Source organism: Microcaecilia unicolor, chromosome 11 (genome assembly GCF_901765095.1).
Source record: "Microcaecilia unicolor chromosome 11, aMicUni1.1, whole genome shotgun sequence".
NCBI classification, from domain to species: domain Eukaryota; kingdom Metazoa; phylum Chordata; class Amphibia; order Gymnophiona; family Siphonopidae; genus Microcaecilia; species Microcaecilia unicolor.
In genome coordinates this window covers 92,604,169-92,625,318 of record NC_044041.1, presented here as the reverse complement: position 1 = coordinate 92,625,318, position 21,150 = coordinate 92,604,169, and the positions used below count along the sequence as shown (strand labels likewise).

General features: G+C 44.7%; 1 protein-coding gene and 1 long non-coding RNA gene across 2 annotated transcripts in view; one reads left to right on the top strand and one right to left on the bottom strand.

Moving 5' to 3' along the window:
• Window positions 1-462: 462 nt before the first annotated feature.
• On the bottom strand, window positions 463-17,209 carry LOC115480655. The gene is made up of 2 exons (XR_003943849.1): window positions 17,107-17,209; window positions 463-547 (listed from the first exon to the last, which is right to left on the bottom strand). It is a non-coding gene; the product is annotated as an uncharacterized LOC115480655 (long non-coding RNA).
• Window positions 17,001-21,150, top strand: part of MAST3 (microtubule associated serine/threonine kinase 3) — a 208,209-nt gene continuing 204,059 nt past the window's right edge. Inside the window, 1 exon segment of the mRNA XM_030219481.1 lies at window positions 17,001-17,082. Within this exon segment, the coding sequence (XP_030075341.1) occupies window positions 17,036-17,082 (47 nt within the window). The 5' untranslated portion in view covers window positions 17,001-17,035.

The window sequence follows — 21,150 nt, the reverse complement described above, 5'->3', positions numbered from 1 at the left end:
CTGCTGTGTTCGCTCCTCCCCAGCCTCCAAGGGGGGCCCGGCACCAGAGTTTTCTTCAGGAGCAGAAGAGAGAAAGAGAGACCCCAGTTCCAGCGCCCGGCCCCCCTTGGAGGCCAGGCCCAGGGAATTTCCCCCCCCCCCCTCGGCAGCCCTGATTCTCCCGTCCTATTCCCTGCAGGCTCTTTGGAAGGGAGGGGTAGAGCTGAACACCCATGATACTCTGGATTCTAAAGAGAAGAGGTGGAACTGCATTCCCCCAGAAATTAAGCCTTGGTCTTACTCTACCTCAAATGGGTTAGAATATCATTGCTGAAGGACATAGTTTGAATTTTGACTTATACTCGGGGTTTCCACATGACTGACTCCAAGCAAGTGGGCATAACTTGGTACAGTTTCATGTCATCTATGACGAGGGGGAAATAACCAATCAAAAAACAGTAGAGCAATGGAACCTTTCACAGATGGTGTTCAAACTTGTCTTTATTAAAAGCAATAAGACTGACCCGACACGACTCATGTTTCGGCCTCACCGGCCTACACCAGGGATCTGTAAAATATTAAACATCATACACAATAATAAAAAAAAGAAGAAAAGAAAACTGTACATAAATATGCATGAAAAATCCTAGAAAAATTGCCATACCTAGGAAACTGTCATCTAATAAATGTTCCTAGATTGGTCATCAATGGGGGGAAATAACTCCAGCACTGGAGAGCCATAGATTCGCCTGGGTTTCAGATTAAATCAAACTAACTAGTTGTACAAAAATATATTTGCTGAATATTCATTGTTCTTGACTTAAAGTACAACCATGTTTGCAGCCTTCGAAGACTGGAGTCGTGCACCCCCAAACTTTGTAAGCTCCTGTTTTTCATAGGGAAATTAGATGTAGGACTCTAGAGGCAATATGGGGAGAGAAGGAAGTAAAACCAGGACTGCTCTTGGTGGCTTGGAACCATTTAAAGAGCTAATGTACCCAGTTCCTCCAGTGGGGGGAGATTTAAGACCATTCAATGCCAGTTTTAATGGGTAGAATCAGACAGTACAAATCTCACACTGCTATGGGATGTAAGTTCAAAACCAGGAGTTGCCAAAAAGTCTTTCCCCTGAAACTAGGTCACTTGTATTTCTGCAATTGGTAAACCTGCACTGAGTAATAAAGAAAGAGAACTAGTGGCAGAACCCAGTACAGCTTATTTTCATAACAACCTGGGAGCTTCTCAGTGCTAATGCAGTGGCATTCACTCACAACATCAGAGCCTCAGGATACTACTACTACTACTTAACACTTGCTCCCTATAAATATGCATGAGAGATATTTGCATAAAATGGAGGTAGTAGGCATGCAAATCTCTCATGCATATTCATTAATCACAACAAAAATGAGTATCCTAATTTCAATCTAGTTACAAACAAATAATGTAGCACTACAAGTAATCACTATCCGCTCTTAAAATCTATTCAAAATACTTTATTAAACATTTCTTATACCACTTACAAAATATCTGTACCTTTATAAAACCCACTAATCTCCTCACTTCTCAACCTTCATTCATACCACACACACTCAAGCATCTCTCTTCAGAACTCCAGATCAGGATATTTCTATTCAAACATATATATATATTCGATATCTCTTCCGATTGTAAGATGTATTTGGCGGCGCATTTCGGATGGCAACTCGCTGAGTTTACGAGTTGCAAGAAGTAAAATTGTGACGCAATGGCAAATTGAATCTCTGAGCACAGTTTGAATGAACAATTTCTATCAGTGATCCTGTGTAACAGCTTATGAATGGAACTATACTCTCCAGCGAGAGGAAGATGGGTCTGTTAATGTGAAGCTGGACTATTCTTTTCTGCTTAAATGTTTGAACTCTTATGTTAACACAGTGTCAATCAGAAGAGATATCGAATATATATATATGTTTGGATAGAAATATCCTGATCTGGAGTTCTGAAGAGAGATGCTTGAGTGTGTGTGGTATGAATGAAGGTGGTATGAATGAAGGTTGAGAAGTGAGGAGATTAGTGGGTTTTATAAAGGTACAGATATTTTGTAAGTGGTATAAGAAATGTTTAATAAAGTATTTTGAATAGATTTTAAGAGCAGATAGTGGTTACTAGTAGTGCTACATGCATATTCATTAAGGACATCCAGAAAAACTGACCCATTGGCGTCCTTGAGAACTGTGCTAAGGATGTATCTGAGAGGTGCTTTCACCCTACAGCTGGCCCATAATCAAACCAGTTACTCAAGGGCTTGCTAGTGCATAGAGTAATAAGTACCCCGAGAATCACTGATCCGAAGTATACTGTGCCCTGAAACTTCCATTTTGAGGCTCCACAAGAATCAGTTTACACTGGCCAACTATTAGCATGGAATAAGGTTTCTCAACCCAGTCCGCAGGACAAACCCAGGCAGTAGTACTTTTACTATATATACAATGAATATGCATGAGAGAGGTTTTCATGCACTACAGGATCAATTCTATAACTGGGGATCACAATTTAAGTGCCTAGATGTTGCACGCTGAGCACAAATTCCAAAAATGCCAAGTTACCCAGTTCCAGGCTGGAGATTTTGGGACAGTCCTAGTTTTGAACTTACATCCCAAACAGTGTGGGATTTGTAGTACCTGAAATCAGTGTTGCAAGTCCCATAATGTACCAGGATGGGGTAGTTAGAAATCCAGAATTATCCCAAAATCTCCAGCCTGGAACTGAGTAACTTGGCATCTCTGGAGTACTTAGTACAGATGTGCCCAGATGTGATGGCCATGTTCTAGTTCAGGACTTAAAAATGTGTTTTTGTCTTATGTGGGATTAGTAGCTAGGTCCCTTTCATCTTTTTTTGTGATCCAGTTCTGGTTTTACCCCCATGGAAAACATGGAGATGGACTTTAAACCTACATGCAGTTGGTGGCAAAATAAAAACCAGATCAATCTGTGGGCAGAAAAAATAGAGATGTGGTAGGCTCTACACACGTGCAGTGCACGCCCAAATGAGACCACCGCCAGGTCCCCCAGTGGTAATTTCAGATTTGGCACGCACCCATAACGCCTGGACAAATTATTTATTTCCTCCCACGCGCGTTGTTTCCAGTCGTAATTGGCAGTTGGTGTGTGCCGACCAGTCACTGCGCATGCAGCACATGAACCCTTACCGCTAGATCAATGGGTGGCGTTAAGGGCTCAGGTTGGTTTTAGACGCGCGCTGGTTTCAGTTTTACTGTGTGCCCTTTTCCTGTCACCTTTTTAAAAAACCCTTTTTTGCAGACGCGGTAAAAACTGGCCTGGGCCACGCCTAATACACGTGCCTACACTGCCGCAGGCCACTTTTTACTGCAGCTTAGTAAAAGGGCCCCAGAGCTGGCTGTTTCTCCTAGCACTGCTGCCTTTGAGGCAGTGGAAATGGGCTTTTGCCTTCCCAGGAAAACCGTCTCATATGTAAATGCTTTTCTTCCATCTTTAATGGCAGTGTCCTCTTAAATCACAGAGTTTCTGAGGATTGACTAGGGTTGCCTCTTCCCCTGCAGATCAGCTGAACAGGCTGATTCAGTCCTGGCTTCACCCCATTGCATGAAGGGATTTAATATATGATGTTTCAGATGCCTTCAACTCATATTTATAAATTGTACAAATCGTATTCCACAAAAAGATAGGATTCAGACATGATATGTCTTTTCAGTTGCCCAATATTTACTGAATAGTAATCAATGTTAATGTAACGTAAGGGTTAAAGTTAATTTTTTTTTTTTTTTTTTTACCTGGCTTGGGCCAGAAGTGCTCATGGGCATTTGGGTGCATGCACAGATGACAGAGAGCCGGAGAGCAGTAGCCAGTATGCCAGGATGGACCTTTGGTCCATCAAGCCCAGCATCCTGTTTCCAACAGTGGCCAATCCAGGTCACAAATACCTGGCAAGATCCCAAAAAAGGTCAATACATGCTATGCTGCTTATCCTGGAAATAAACAGTGGAGTTTCCCCAAGTCATTTTAATAATGGTCTATGGACTTTTCCTTTAGAAAGCCGTCCAAACCTTTTTTAAACACTGCTAAGCTAACAGCCTTTACCACATTCTCTGGCAACGAATTCCAGAGTTTAATTACACATTGATAACAGATGGGTCCTTTACATTAAGATATGAAATGGTGTATCTTGATGTTTAGATAGATCTTTGCATCCTAAGTTGAATCAAATGCAATTATATTTCCATACTCTGTCCCCAAAAAGAATAAATCATTAGTTCTGATTTTCTTAAGGACATAATGAGAAAAATGACAAGAAGAAATAGGGTAAAGCCAGGACTGGATCAGTCTGTGTAGTTGGCCTGAGTGTGAGGAGGCAGAGGGGCAGAGGCAGTGGAACTGTGTTTGGTTGGAGTGGCCACACCAACCAATCTGCAGCCATGTCTTCAAACCGTTTAGTTGTTGATACTGTTTGGGCAAAATATCAGTGGGGCCATGGCTCCTGTGGCCCACGCTATTCCACTGTCTATATGGTTTTTCAGAGTCTTCCCTCACTGGACCCTATATCTTCCCCAAATCAGAGTAGCTGGGGCATGGCAGAGGGGTGAAGGAAAGAGGGAGTCTGGAAAAGGCTTTGTGGAGGCAGATAACAAGAAACCTCCTCAGCTTGAAATGCTCCACTGAGCTATTTTTATCAGACTGAGCCAACACACCCAGCAGATAACTGCCAGTATTTTTACAACCCTGCTGTTCTTGTTACTCTTCAGAACTGAGGGGGTGCGTGTGTGTGTGTGTGTGTGTGTGTGTGTGTGTGTGTGCGCGCGCGCGTGTGTGTGTGTGTGTTTTAGGACTATAGTCCAACCAACCTTTCGCTTTCTAAAGAGTATATTTTTGATCCTTTTTCATGGTAGTCCTATAATTAGGTTTTAATTTGCTGTTTTCAAGTTTACCTCAAAGAAAAGCTACAAAAAAGGTATGGGATTTGCGTTACAAGACGTATGAGGAGAGACTTGCTGACTTGAACATGTATACCCTGGAGGAAAGGAGAAATAGAGGTGATATGATACAGACGTTCAAATATTTGAAAGGTATTAATCTGCAAACGAACCTTTTCCAGAGATGGGAAGGCGGTAGAACTAGAGGACATGAAATGAGATTGAAGGGGGTCAGACTCAAGAAAAATGTCAGGAAGTATTTTTTCACAGAGAGAGTAGTGGATGCTTGGAATGCCGTCCCGCGGGAGGTGGTGGAGATGAAAACGGTAACAAAATTCAAAAAATGCGTGGGATAAACATAAAGGAATCCTGTTCAGAAGAAATGGATCCTCAGAAGCTTAGCCGAGATTGGGTGGCAGAGCCGGTGGGAGGAGGCAGGGCTAGTGTTTGGGAGGCGAGGCTAGTGCTGGGCAGACTTCTACGGTCTGTGCCCTGAAAATGGCAGATACAAATCAAAGTCAGGTATACAAATAAAGTAGCACATATGAGTTTATCTTGTTGGGCAGACTGGATGGACCATACAGGTCTTTCTCTGCCGTCATGTATTATGTTACTATGAGGGGAATAATTGAACGGCGCCGGCAAAATACATGGCCGGCGATGTATTTTTTCAGCGTCACAAACAGCTGGCCAAACCCGTATTTTCGAAAAAGATGGCCGGCCATCTTTTGTTTCGATAATACGGTTCCGGCGAGCCAAATGCCTTGGATTTGGCCGGGGTTTGAGATGGCCGGCATCGTTTTTTAGCGATAATGGAAAGTTATGTCGGCCATCTCAAACCCCGGCCAAATTCAAGACATTTGGCCGTGGGAGGAGCCAGCATTTTTAGTGCACTGGCCCCCTGACATGCCAGTTAACTGCAGATCAGAGGTTGTGCCCCACTGGCAAAGAGTCCCCTGGTACTAAGATGAGCAGTAGGTCAGAGCTGGCACAATGGTGTACAATGCCCTCTTTCAGCACCATTCAAGGTAAGAACTACGTTCTCTAACGTGGCTAACACAGGAAAGGGAACTAAAACTGGCTTACAAAAATGGCCACTACCGCATGGACTACAACAGGAAACAAAACAGGGCACACTCTGACCCAGTAAGCAGGGGGAAAGCACCAGGGGAGTAGAGCCTACCAACTACCAATACCTACACCCACCACAATGCATTGGTAATGTGACTCTGCAGTGCAAATAACAGAAAAGGTGTCACACTCACCCCAGAGCCACATCACAAGCAGAAAAAGGCTGTCGGAGGACAGAACACATTCTGCTGTCATGGAGGTGGGTACGGCATTTGAGGCTGGCATACAGGCTGGAAAAAAAGTGTTTAAAGTGGGGGGTTTTTGGTGGGAGAGGGTTAGTGACTACTGGGGGAGTACGGGGAGGTCATCTCCACTTCCTTCCGGTGGTCATCTGATGAGTTGGGGCAACTTTTTGAGGCTTGGTCGTGACAATAAAAGGACCAAGTAAACCCAGCAAAATACTGCTTAACGCCGTTTTTTTTCCATTATCGGTGAAAGCCAGCTATCTGGTAGCCATGCCTATACACACCCATGTCCCGACTTTGCTTCGCCACCGACACACCCCTTTGAACTTTTGCCAGCGAGGCGACAGGAAAGCGGCGATGCTGTCAAAAAAAGCAGCTTTCGATTATACCGATTTCGCTGCTTTTCCGTGATCGCCGGCCATCTCCCGATTTGTGTCGGGAAATGGCCAGCGATCACTTTCGATTATGAGCTGGAATGTTACTATTGTTATGCTGTTAATAAAATTGTAAGTTTTATGTAAAAAACAGGGCTTTTTTTGAGGGGGGTACTTGAAGGTATTAAGTACCAGCACCTTTTTCATTGTCTGCTAAAATTGACCCATGGTCCCCAAGTTTTAATGAAAGAGCTCAGGCTCTACACACCAATTCTGCCTTGTCATAGATTGTGTGACTGGTTGCAGAGGGCCTGGCTATTGTGGGGTGGGTCCTTAGTGATCACCCCACCCCTGAAGGGTGGCCTAGCATTTGAGTACCGGAACCTTTTTTGCTAGAAAAAACTGCACTGGTTAAAACTGTATCTGCTGTACACCATCTTGGGTGAATCTCTTCAAAAAGGTAATTAATAAATCCCAAGAAAGAAAGAAAGCAACAGCAACTAGGTGGAAGGGTAGAGGTTGTTTTGTTTCCCTCTCCCCCAACCAAAAAATATGCTCTCAGGTTACCCAGCCACAGGAGAGAGACTTTTGGGCCAGTTCTGATTTTGAACTCGCAGCCCAAAGCAGGGTGGTAGTTGTAAATTAATTCCTGATTCTATCTGCTGAAATCGGTGCAGCAGATCCCATAATGCAAAAGGAGAAGGTTGTGAAACATTGAAGACTGACTTAAAATCTCCTTTCTGGAACTAGGTAGCTTGAAAGCTCTGTGTTCTGCTGCACCCTCTTGAAAAACACCCCCAATTTTTTAAGTGGTACCCAAAGTTAGGTGCAGTTATAGAATAGGGTCAGTCAGGTGCAAAATCTAATTGGATTTAAATGGGGATAATTAATAATTGGCCTTAACATGGGCTAATTGGCACTAATTACTGCTGTGCATCCCTATTCTGTAACCATTGCCCCTAATTCATCTCGTGAGCAACTCTAAAGAGGGTGTGGATAAGGGGGGCATGGGCGGGGCATGGCTGTTCCTAGGATTTAGGCACGGAATTATGGAATACTTTCATTTCCCTGACTGAGAGTAGCTAGACGTGAGCATTTGCACCAGCCTTTGACAGGCGTAAACACTCACGCCCACAGTTAGTGCGAAAATGACTTAAGCTGGTATTTGATAAAAACAGTTCCACACAGATTTGCCTTTACAGAATTCACACTTAGCGCACATCATCCCAACCAGGGCCAGCCTGAGGCAAGATGCTGCCTGAGGCGGAGCTTACCTGCCGCCTCCCTGGGTACATGGTGACTTTCCAAACCCGGCAGCAGCAGCGATTCCCATACGTTGCCCTGCCGCCGCCGGCACCCGCCTCTTCCTTTTGCCGTGGCTGCCTGAGCGAAACAGGAAGTTACTTCAGGCATCCGCAGTAAAGCGAAGAGGCGGGTGCTGGTGGCGGCAGGGCAGCATATGGGAATCGCTGCCACTGCCAGGTTTGGAAAATCTCCACGATGAGGTAAAACGCCACAAAGCTACCCCCCAAGATGCCTCTCCTGAGGAGTGTCGCCTGAGGCCCCCACCTCAGGTGGCCTAATGATCGGGCCGCCCCTGATCCCAGTGCTTAACTTTAGGCTCCATTTACTAAATTCCCCCTATGAGATAGATTCAGTAAATGGCGTTCAAAAATGAGTGCAGAAAAGATCAGCGCTAAGTGCGATTCTGTACAAGTTATAGAAGGTTGCAAGCGATATGACCATTTTTGCAAAAACTTCACTGGCTACCAGTGTAGTACAGGGCTAAATTTAAAACTCTATGCCTGATCTTCAAGGCCCTTAAAGGAAATGGCCCTGAGTACTTGAAGACCAGGATGACCCTCTACACACCTCCAAGGACACTAAGGTCCTCCCAAGGGGTATTCCCTAACCACACCGTCTCCAAAAGACATTACACGATGTGATACCCACAAGCGAGCCTTCTTCGGAGTAGCCCCCACACTCTGGAATGCATTGCCTGAAAGGCTCCGCTTAACACAAGACTACCTCTACTTCAGGAAGCAGGTGAAAGCTTGACTCTTCAACCAGGCCTTTAATGGAAGAAGTAACTAACTTATTAGTCTCACACACACAAGGAGTGACAAAGACTGCACATACTACAGCAGGACATGTTTATCTACTCCTACCCTAACTGAGATATGGCAACACTTACGTACTTATGCTTTCCCAACATCTAGGGACGCTCATCCTTCATTACCCAAGTTGTAAGAAGCTTCATTATAATCTATTCATAATGCAGGTGTTACCTATCAAGGTACGAAGATATGGAATTCTCTGCCTAATCCATTAAGATACGTTACCAATTTCCTCTTATTTCATAAGCTATTAAAACACTTTTATTGAGTAAATCCCTTACTCACACTTGTAATTGTTAGCTCTCGGGCATTCTTGGAACCCTGCTCTTGTTATTCAATAGTAGTGAAGTTTGTGTATGTTATTATTATTACATATGCTAGTACTAGTTGTATTGTACTTTTTGGAAATGTTTATTGTTAACCACATTGAACCCGAACTTGTGTGGGATAATACGACATATAAATGTCATTAATAAAAATCACCTCTCTGACCTTATGTGCAACTTTCTTTAAACTAGTTCCTTATTTTCTTACTCCTGTTGCTCTGTTTTATCTATCTATATGTTCCTTCTTTGCTTATACCCCACACTGTCTATTAAAATGTTTTATTACGTATTGTATTGGCATTGTAAGTAGTATACTATGCCATACGTTTATTTATTTGTTACATTTATATCCCACATTTTCCCACCTATTTGTAGGCTCAATGTGGCTTACATAGTACCAGAGAGGCGTTACAGACTCCGGTGTAAACAAATACAAAGTGATGTTGTCGTAAGATAAAGTTCATGTGGCACAGCCACACTAGGGAATTGTACAACAGAAGAGTTGTGTTATGTCCATTACGTTCTTTAGTTTTGTTGTGTTGCAGAGATCAGGCATTTATGTTGGATCGGTAGGCTATGCCTTTTTAAACAGGTTGGATTTTAGTGTTTTCCGGAAGTTTAGATGGTTGTTCGTAGTTTTCAGGGCTTTTGGTAATGCGTTCCACAGTTGTGTACTTACGTAGGAAAAACTGGACGTGTAAGTTGATTTGTATTTGAGTCCTTTGCAACTTGGGTAGTGCAGATTTAGGTACGTTCGTGTTGATTCGGATGTGTTTCAAGTTGTTAGGTCAATCAAGTCTGTCATGTATCCTGGAGCTTAACCGTAGATAATTTTGTGAACCAGAGTGCAGATTTTGAAAGCAATGCGTTCTTCGATTGGGAGCCAGTTGTTATTTGAATGTTTTTACTGCTGCAATTGTCTATTGCTTATGTTTGATTTATTCTTACTGTACACCGCTTTGAGGGGCCCTTTTACTAAGCTGCCTAGGAGGCTGCGCATGCCCAACACATGCCAGTTCGGAGTTACTGCCTGGCTACTGCATGGTCCATATGGTAATTTCATTATTTACACGTGTCCACTACGCACGGCGTAAATCAGGGGGGTAACTCCGACTTGACATGAGTAGGCAATTACCGCACAGTTAAAGTGAGAGACCTTACCGCTAAAAATGGACGCGTGGCAATTTTTATTTTGCTGCACATCCATTTTCGGCACAAATTTTTAAAAAGGCATTTTTTGCAGGCGCTGAAAAATGGATCTACAAGCACCTAAAGCATGCGCCTACACTACCTCAGGCCTTTTTTCAGTGCACCTTAGTAAAAGGACCCCTGAATGAATTCCTTCAGAGGCAGTAAATAGAGCCTAATAAATAAATAAATAATAAAAAATAAGGGAATGCGGCCTTTATAGAATCACACTTAAGTACTGATCTCACCCCAACTTTGGGCACCAGACTTACACCTTGTGAAACCAGGTGTAAATGCTGGTGTACAAGTTAAGGTGCGCTCAGGCAGTATTCTGTAATTGTGCATGTATCTTTTTGAAACACCCTTGACACGCTCCACTGGCCACACCCCCTTTTCAGGTACATACCATTGGATTTTGGCACCTTGCCTTATAGAATAGTACACAGCCAGATATGTGCACAGATCCTGAGTGATTCCAATTAACTGCAATAATTGGCAGTTAGTAGCCAATTACTGCTCATTAACGGCTCATTAATCAATTAATTTGCATGCGCATCTTGGGCGCACGCCCAAATTTAGGTCCACAAATTAGGATGTCAAATGTAGAATCTGGGGGTATATGTTTGGTGTCATACTATTCAGATGATCTCAACTGTTTTACTGTCGACAACATCTTTTGGTGCATTCGCTTTACCTTATTTACAAATTTGAGCTTAAAGCAGCAGAAAAAAAGTCATAGATATTTTAGGGCCCTGTTTACTAAGCCACGCTGTAGGCACGCTAATGATTTTAGTATACGCTATAAAATTAGCGCGCACTAATGCTAGAGACACCCATAGGAATGTATGGGTGTCTCTAGCATTAACACACACTAAAATTTTGCACGCGCTAAAAACGCAAGCCCTAAAGTGCAACAAATATGGAAACTTCTGGAAAGGTATTTACCAAAGGAGGTCGCCCCTTGACACACGAGAACATAATATTATTGTCATTCTTAAATTATTCTTACATTACAGTAAGAAGCTCCCCGCCTATAGCTTTTGTTTACACTTTTCACTAAGTTCATACTGAAGCTGTACATTTGATACATTATTTTGTTTTGTTTTTGATTTATTGAAAAGAATAAAATGTTTGAACTAAAAAAATATGTACAGTGTTAAAACAGTGTTTTAATTGTATTCTTATTAGATATTCCATCACTATTATGCTTACATCATATTATATCTCTGTATTTGAATTTCAGTGCTGTTAAATGTGTATATTTTTGATCCTGTTTCCTGGTAGTCCTGTTGTTAGGTTTTAATTTGCTGTTTTTAAGTTTACCTCATTTATTGTATTTATTTTTATATTTGGAGGGGCATAATCGAACGGGGACGACCATCTCTAAGGACACCCACCTCTGAGGACGTCCCTGCGAATGGGCGGGGCATCCCGTATTATCGAAACAAGATGGGCGTCCATCTTTCGTTTCGATAATACGGTCGGGGATGCCCAAATCTCAACATGTAGGTCGACCTTAGAGATGGTCGACCTAAATGTTGAGATGGTCGACCTTAGAGATGGGCGACCTCGGTTTTCGCCAATAATGGAAACCGAGGACGCCCATCTCAAAAACGACCAAAGCCAAGGCATTTGGTCATGGGAGGAGCCAGCATTCGTAGTGCATTGGTTCCCCTCACATGCCAGGACATCAACCGGGCACCCTAGGGGGCACTGCAGTGGACTTCACAAATTGCTCCCAGGTGCATAGCTCCCTTACCTTCGGTGCTGAGCCCCCCCAAACCCCACTCCCCACAACTGTACACCACTACCATAGCCCTTAGGGATGAGGGGGGGCACCTACATATGGGTACAGTGGGTTTTGGGTGGGTTTTGGAGGGCTCACATTTATCACCACAAGTGTAACAGGTGGGGGGGGGGGGGGGAATGGGCCTGGGTCCGCCTGCCTGAAGTGCACTGCACCCACTAAAAACTGCTCCAGGGACCTGCATACTGCTGTGATGGAGGTGGGTATGATATTTGAGGCTGGCATAGAGGCTGGCAAAAAAATGTATTTTAATTATTTTTTTTTGGGTGGGAGGGGGTTGGTGACTGGGGAGTAAGGGGAAGTCATCCCCAATTCCCTCCGGTGGTCATCTGGTCAGTTTGGGCACCTTTTCGAGGCTTGGTCGTGAAAAAAAGAGACCAAGTAAAGTCGGCCAAATGCTCGTCAGGGACGCCCTTCTTTTTTCCATTATCGGCCGAGGATGCCCATCTCTTAACCACACCCCATCCCACCTTCACTACGCTGCCAACGTGCCCCCACAAACTTTGGTCATCCCCGCGATGGAAAACAGTTGAGGACACCCAAGATCTGACCCTGAGAGAAGGACGCCCATCTCCCGATTTGTGTCGAAAGATGGGCGCCCTTCTCTTTTGATTATGCCCCTGTTGGTCATTTTACTATTGTTATGCTGTTAACAAAGTTGTAAGTTTTATGTTAAACTGTATCTGCTGTACACTGCTTTGGATGAATCTTTTCATAAGGGCAGTTAATAAATCCCAATAAATAAATAAATAGATACAGTCTCTGGGCCCCTTCCCTGTTCAAGCTCTGTGACTCTGTTCCTTGTATTTATCTATGCTCTGCTTCTCTTTTAACATTCTACTAGAACTCATTTGCTGTATGTTTATTTTCACTAGATTTTAAGCTCTTTGGAGAAGGAACTGTTGCTGTTATATGTTTCCGGCTATTACGTATTTCTAAAACTCTACCAGGCCTACACAGCAGTGTACAATCTGCTGTATCCATCTCCTGTTGTTTCGTAAACTGTCTGTTATATCACTATAGCAGTGTCTCAAACTGTGGGTCGAGACCCCAAATGGGGTAACAAAACCCACATTTGGATTCACAATTGGGTGGGCTGTCCAAAGAGACATCATTATTCTGCATCTCCAGGAGGGGTTACATAATTTTATTAGGTTGCTCTCATGGGATCACAGCCTGCTCAGCCATTGTATCTTTCCTCTCAGGGGCCAATGTTTAAAATTACAGTGAGTGTAAGCTTGCGGTTAACGCCAGGTATACATGCCTGTTATTGTGCGCCAGATGCTCAGAGATTAGCACGGGTGTTTACGAGCACAATAAAGAGATCTGCAAATTATATTGAAATGTATTTAAATGGATGTTAATGAGGTCAGTAAGCATTCCTTCACAATGCACAGAGAGAAAAGCTGCAGTGCACAGAAGGAAATGATGGCCTAAAGGCTATAACACCAAAATGTTTTTGCCAGGTCTGGGGCAGTGTTAAAAGGTTTGGAGGAGAGAATTTCTTATCAATTTTTCACACTAAACTGCCAGTTTTGTCTTCTTTAACAAGTGGAAGGACGCCCCTGCAAGTTTTAAAGGCAGACAAGAAGTAACAAACATGCACATGTGTCAGAGCAAAATCGATAATAAAAGCACACATCTGCACCTGTTCTTTTGATCCCATGTATTAGTAATATTTGTGAGGCTCATATGTAGGTGCTGAAGAAAAAGCGTCAGTATGTGCTGACACTTCTGGTTTTTGTCTGCACATACACACAAGAGTTATGTTTACCACAAAAACTTTGTGCGCATGTTCCAGGTATGTTCCTCTCCCCCCCTTTCGGTTTAATAGTGCAATTTAATTGCACATAAAATTTACATACAATTTGCTTTGCTATCGTTTTGTGTTATTGTTGCACTGTTGGTCCATCTGCGTGTGGCTTTGCACATTGATCCCTCAGTGGTTTTTGAGAGAACTCAGAACTACATATCCTTAGGTGCATTGGGAGGAAGGGGGGGGGGGGATAAACCCAGGACTGGATATTCCTGGGCCTTCTGCTATAATGAAGCTGTCTAGCCCAAGAAACGGCATGAGCTTATCTGGCACATTATGTGGGTTGAAGCCAGTAGGCGGAGCATATTGCGCTATCAATTCCATATTGCAGCTACATTGAGGAGAACTAAAACCTCCTTATGTGGAGTAGGTGGAGACTGGCTTCAACCTTGTGACATCATGCCATCTCCTGTTATCAAACCTCCTTGGTTTAGTCACCTCAGGATAAGACATACATGCTGTTACATTACATTGCATCAATGTTTTTTCTTCTTAGAGCTTCCAAATTACCCAGTTCTAGGGAGATTTTAGACAAGTCCTGAATTTCTGGCAACCTTATTAGGATTACATAGTAACATAGTAGATGACAGCAGAAAAAGACCTGCACGGTCCATCCAGTCTGCCCAACAAGATAAACTCATATGTGCTACTTTTTGTGTATACTTTACCTTGATTTGTATCTGCCATTTTCAGGGCATAAACCGTAGAAGTCTGCCTAGCACTAGCCCCGCCTTCCAAACACCAGCCCCGCCTCCCACCACTGGCTCTGCCACCCAGGGGCGTATCTGCGTGGGGCCACAAGGGCGTGGGCCCCTGCAGATTCTGCCTTGGACCCCCCTACTGCCGTCAACCCTACCCCGCTGCCGTTGCTTACCTTTACTGGCGGGGGACCCCAACCCCCGCCAGCCGAGGTCCGCTTCCACCTGCCAGTGCCGCTGCCTTTAAAAATATGTCTTCAGCTGCGACGTCAGACTCCGAACTGGATTCAACAGCTATACAGCACGGGACGGCCACGGAGGACGAAGAACTTTACAGACCTCGGGTCGGCTGGCGGGGGTTGGGGTCCCCCTCCAGCTGAAATCATATTTTTAAAGGCAGCGGCACTGGCAGGTGGAAGCGGACCTCGGCTGGCGGGGGTTGGGGTCCCCCGCCAGTAAAGGTAAGCAACGGCAGCGAGATAGGGTTGGCAGCGGGGGGGGGGGGTGGAGAGAGTCGTCGGTGGCGGAAGGAGGTCTGGCAATGGCGGGGGGGGGGGGGTGCGGTGGCAGTGGGGGGGGTCTGGCAATGGCGGGGGGGGGGGGGTTAAAATGTGCCCCCTCCCTCTGGCTCTGACCCCCCTACCGCCGGTCTCCAGATACGTCCCTGCTGCCACCCAATCTTGGCTAAGCTTCTGAGGATCCATTCTTTCTGAACAGGATTCCTTTATGTTTAATTATGGGATCTGCAACACTGATTTTGTTATGTTTAGTGTTGGGGTGGTTTGGGGTCTAGGCTATAGAGAAGTTAGGTTAAATTAAAATGTGTTAATTAATCTGTGTACCTATTAATTTGATTCAAATAAAAGTCATACTTTAATTCCCAAGCTAGTTGTATTCACTGAGCACCTCTCGATGATATAAAGCATAGTATTACGAGGGTATTCAGGTAATGCCTCATAAGGTAGAAACAGATCTTCTAACAATTTCAATGGATAGAATCAGGTCTACAAATCCCACAATGTTTATGGGTGTGAGTTTAATACCAGGACCTCCTGGAAGTACATTACATAGCTTCGTTCTCAGGGGCGTAGCCAGACAACAGATTTTGGGTGGGCATAGGGAAGAACTGGGTGGGCACCAATTGTTCTCCCCTTCCCCCAACCACCACCCAAAAAATATCTCAGCTGGTGGAAAAACACTTCTTTCCACCTTGGTAGTCTGCAGCAGGCATGCGCTGAAAACTGAACATACGCAAGTGCCGGTATCATGGAGAGTAGCATTTTCGTTACCATCAGGAGGAAGTCTTCAGCTGGCCGAGCTTGGGATCCCACCAGCTACCACTAAACGTGTGCTACTGTTGGGTGGGCCTGAGCCCTAAGTGGGTGGGCCCCGGCCCACCCAGGCCCACCTGTGGCTACGCCACTGTTCGTTCTGAACTTCCTTGTAGTATTTTAAGCCTGATTTGAAGACTTATCTTTTAGTGTTGATGGCTGGAGGCAGGGCTGAATATATATACGTGTGCGTGTGTGTTCCTACATATTAATTGTTGTTCCTTTCTGGCTTTGTTTTTGTGTTTTATGATGTAAATCGCCTTGACTTGGCATATCCAAAATTTGCGCGATTAATCAAGTTTAAAATCATAAACATTTTTATTGCAAGCTAAAACTATTGACCTAAAAAATTACACAAATACCTCAGAAATATCAGGTAATGAGCAGGATAAAAACCAGTGTCCCCCTCCCCCTCCTTTTTTGTGCAACTTCCCAGCCATGCTTTACCTCTCCCTGCCCCAGATGGAATATGAGAATGCTAGAGATTTTAGAAAAGGCTGAGGTCCTTGAAGGATATCACAGATCTTCTGCCCTAGAAGTGTCTGAATCCTAGGTATCTGTGCCCCCTCTGCCCACTGCTCTTTATTGTCCAAATGATTTCACTAACCTAAAGCAGCTTCAGGAAGTCACAAAACTGTCAGGAGAAGGGAGACTTTAAGCCTGTCCACACACAATGTTTTGTAATGCCCATGTAAAAAGAAAGAAACATTACCTACAAACCCCACAATACACTGGGAGGCAAGTTATAAACCCAGGACTAGCCCAGCTGCCTCTCTGTAGGAACTGGTCTGTTTGGCAGGTCTGGGGAGAGCCTGTGGCAGGTGGCGAAAACAGATCTTTGACTCCCTCAGTTCAGGCATGGCAGAGTGGCGCAGTGGTTTTTGCCAAGATATAACATCCTAGTATATCTATCTAGCCCTTGTAAATATGCATTTGCAAACTTCTATATACACACACATACACACGTTTGCCCTCTACGTATGTGGGTGTGTATTTCTGGCATCCACTGGCCACTGTACAGTGTCTCGTATGTGGATGATAACACCAGCAGGGAACAGGCGGGCTACACAGGCAGAAGAAGGCGGAATGCAGCCGTCAGCTTCCTACATACTACATAGTGACACTCTCACAAACACGCAGCACACTCACACAGCCATGAAATCCAGAAGAGACAAGCTGAAAATCCCCTCTCTGACGTTAGAGTGAGTATCTTCCCTTCTACTTACTGGATAAGGGTGAATTTCTTATGTCAGAAGCATAGTAGCAGGGAGGTGGTGGCTGCTAAGGCAGAGGGTCGGCAAGCTATATGAATGAGTGCAGCTCAGTGCCCCTTCCCAGTCCTTCTCTGGGATTCGACTAGGGCTGTGGATTGGCAATGGGCAGAGGGAAAGAGGGTTGCACAATTGTATTTTGTATGGCTGTTTGGTGTGTGTGGGGGAGGGGATCAGAAGAACTTGTTGATAAATGTTGGTTGTAGAAAGAGCCTTAAGGTATCAATGTCACCACCATGTCAAGGGGTGGGAGAGAGGAGCAGCCGCCCAAGGCACAAAACCCCTTGGGGGGTGGGGGAAGAAAAATAACTGAAATGTAAGTGTGGGTTAGCAGTAGATGAGAATCCTGAATCCATTCAGCTCTCTCCTCATGCCCTTCTGGTTTGCAGGAGAACAAAGGGGAGCATGAAATAAAAAGATCAGGACTCAAAGTGGAGGGCTGCAAACATTTTGCTTGCCCTGGGCTCTGTCACTAGAGCAGTGCGGACAAGCTTGAGCTGACTTTGCCCTTTATAATATAATACCTGAAGTAAGTCAGAGAGGAAAAGTATTTTCCGCCTCTTCCTCACCTAGGATTCTTCCTGAGGGATGGCACAGCCGGGGGTTCCATCTCTACAGCACAGACAGATCACTACAGAATCTGTAGCTGCTGTTTCTGGTTGCTAAGAAACCACAATTTGATAGCCTGTAATTAAGGGGAGGGGGCGGTTAATGCACATTTAACATTCCTTTTGTTTTATTTTTTTATTCTTTACATGAGGCATTGTTAATCGATTCAGTGCCCTATGATAATCTAAGGCCCATTATTCCTTTGTTTGTGGGTCTCCCGTGACACGCCTACTTGTGTCTAGGGTTCCCTCTTCCCTTGCCTCATGGATCCCTGCGGGTATCCTTCCAGTCTCTTTATGAAGGACTTTCTTTTCCATAAGCAAAAAATTCAGGTGGAGGGATTCCCTTTTATTTGAAGGTAAATTTGATTCTTCCCACACTGCAGGATCAATCCAAAGAGCAGCTCAAGCAGAAGGAAAGCTGTTCTTTTGCAGTGAGGCATGTTTCTGCTATTCTCAGCCTCTGACACTGGCTGGAATATTGCAGGGAAGTTCCCTTGGGCATGACAGGTGGGTTTTGCTGTTATGTCAGCCAGGCGTAGGATGACAGACATAGTTGTGAGCAGGCAATTCCTTGGACACACTGGACCATTTCTCCCAAGGGTGAGCATATGGCTCTGTATCCTGCAGGGACAGGCTGAACTAGTCTTGGTTTTACTTCCAGGGCATGTGGGGACTTGTAGTTCCAAATTCTCATAGAAAAACAAGAAACTGTGCTAACCCCAGAGATTAATGGATTCTAACCAGACTCTGATGCTTTTCTTATCTAGAGCTGCGAAGTTACCCAGTTCTAGGAGGCTTGTTGAACTTATGCCCTGTTGCAGTGTGGTATTTGTTGCCCAGATTCTGCTCATTGAAATCAGTGCTGCAGGTCCCATAATGCAGGATAGTTGTTAGAAATCCAGGACTGGCTTGAAAGCGGATAACTTGACAGCTCTGGGAACTGGGGAAAGCCTCCACTTACAGTGGGACTACCAGGGGTGGACGGTGTTCAGCACTGGATGCACTTCAGTTACTTGCTAGATAAAGTTATAACTTTTGGAAACAGTGTCTGGTTCTACTAGTTCCTGATTTTGCTTTTCTATGGGATTGCAGCGATGGGGAACGTGGACTTCTCATTGGACTGTGGACAGGGTTGGAAATTTCTGCAGGAGACAGTGCAGCGCAGCCATTCAATTACAGAGCTGCCAAGTTACCCATTCCAGATGGGAGACTTTTTGGCCAGTACTGGATGTCTTCCAGTCTCATCCTGGTGCATTATTGGACCTGTAGCACTGATTTCAATGGATAAAATCATGGACTACAAGTCACACACTGCTTTGGGAAGTAAGTTTAAAACCAGGACCGGCCAAAAAGTCTCCCTCCTGGCATGGGTAACTTGGAAGCTCTGCAATGAATGCAACTGTCTGCTAACAGTTAATATAAAGTGCCCAAATGTTAGATGAATCCAACTGTTAGACTTATTCCCCCCCCCCCAACTGATGTTGCCCTGAAAGCAGAGGACTACAACTTCCAGATTGCCTTGAGATGTAAAAAATAAACTCTATAACTTTGGGAGGGGGTAATGTCTGTTGGTGTGATCTCACCATGCATTTCTACTCTGGCCCGGTGTAGGGGATGATGCAATGGAAGAGGGTTCTACTGCCTCCCTCCAGAAAGAGCAAAACAGCTGATATGTTAAAGCTCATGGTTTTCTTTATTACAAAAACATGTTCGCCAACAAGGTCTGGATGGGGGTGGGGGAGGATAAATGGTTCTAATTCCTCTTAAGAATGGCAGGGTCTTCAAGTCCATTGAAACAATAGAGGAGCGGATGATTGTGCAAAACTAGGAGTGGCTCAGGCTGTTCCCAGTGACCTGAAGCTCTGTTGTCAGATTTGTCTTGCTCCTCCTCCTTGAAGCTGAAATGATATGAAAATGATTACAGGTGCACTTATGGCCACGCTGTCAGGTAGAAAAAGCTCCAAGCCTTTGAACAGATGGCTTTGGATATGGTTTTTCCACTCCAAGGCCAAAGGTGATTATGGATTTCTAGGGTAATGATTAATGGGATCAGAAGGCACTGTGTTTATTGCTACTCTGTTATATCCCTGAGACATTTCCAGATCTGGCTGGATGCAGTTTTGTGTGTGTAGTTTGTGTGTGTGTGTGGGGGGGGGGGGGGGGGGGGGGGGGCTGGTGACAGAGTAACAGAGCTACTAATTTACCCATTTCTAACAGAAATACTGTTTGGCCAATCCTGGTTTTAAACCTACATCCCAAAGCACTGTCGTATTTGTAGTCCTTGATACTCCCCTTGAAATCAAAGCTGAAGGTCCCATAATGCACCATGATGTCCTGCTTAGTGCAAGTAATATATGATTAGTAGCTTAGCAGAATAAAGCTAAAGTGATCCCTTCATATTTTGATCATACTTTGCACTAAGCGGGACAATCATCCAATTTGTCATTTCAAAAGGACAAAGCGCCCCTGCTCCTTAGAAAGCACAACTTTATTGACCACTGATGCAGGAGCTGTGCGCCGAAACACAGCCCATGCTGGGGGTCATTTATGAAAGAATTGATGTTCAAGTTACATGATTAAAGAAATTGTGTCCCGTTTTTAAAGGCTCCTGGTGCTTCTTTCCGTTGTTAGGCACCGATATTCAGCAGAATTTAACCAGGTAGTGAGACTGAATATCAGCTTCGACTGGCCATTCTCGAACTGGCTAGGGGGCCTTTTTAGTAAGGCGCAGTAGGCCTACCACACACTAAAAGGGCACTACGACAGGACACACTGAGTTATCCTACGGTAGTTTCCCACGGAAAATATTTTTTTTTATTTTCCATGCAGGAGGTGTGCCCATGGGCAGAGAGTAGGTGTGCCTGCGCTAATCGAGTAGCACTGGCACATTACTGCCCGCTACCCGATTAGCGTAGAAGTAGTGCGAAAGCCCTTACCGCTTCCTAAATAGATGGCAGTAAATGCTCCCATGATAATGACCTTGCATTAACGGGAAAATTAGCACATGGCCATTACAAAAAAAAAATAGCATGGCTGCCATTTTACCATTGTGCTAAAAGTGGCCGCAGCGCACGGAAAACCCACACGATGACACCAGTACTGGACACTTTTTAATGAGGCTTGGTAAAAGGACCCCTAGGTTAGGGGTAGAATGGGGACAGGGTTTGTGTTGAGCTGCTGCTTAGCTGGTTAGTGGCAATACTCAAGTCTGCTAACCAGCTAAGGATAGGGTTACCATACGTCCGGATTTACCCGGACATGTCCTCTTTGGAGGACATATCCGGGCATCCGGGTGGGTTTTGCCAGTCCGCCCGTTTGTCCGGATTTCTGGGCAAACGGTCCTGTGGGCGGGCAGCGGACCTATCCTAGCCTCCCCTCCCCTTCCCTA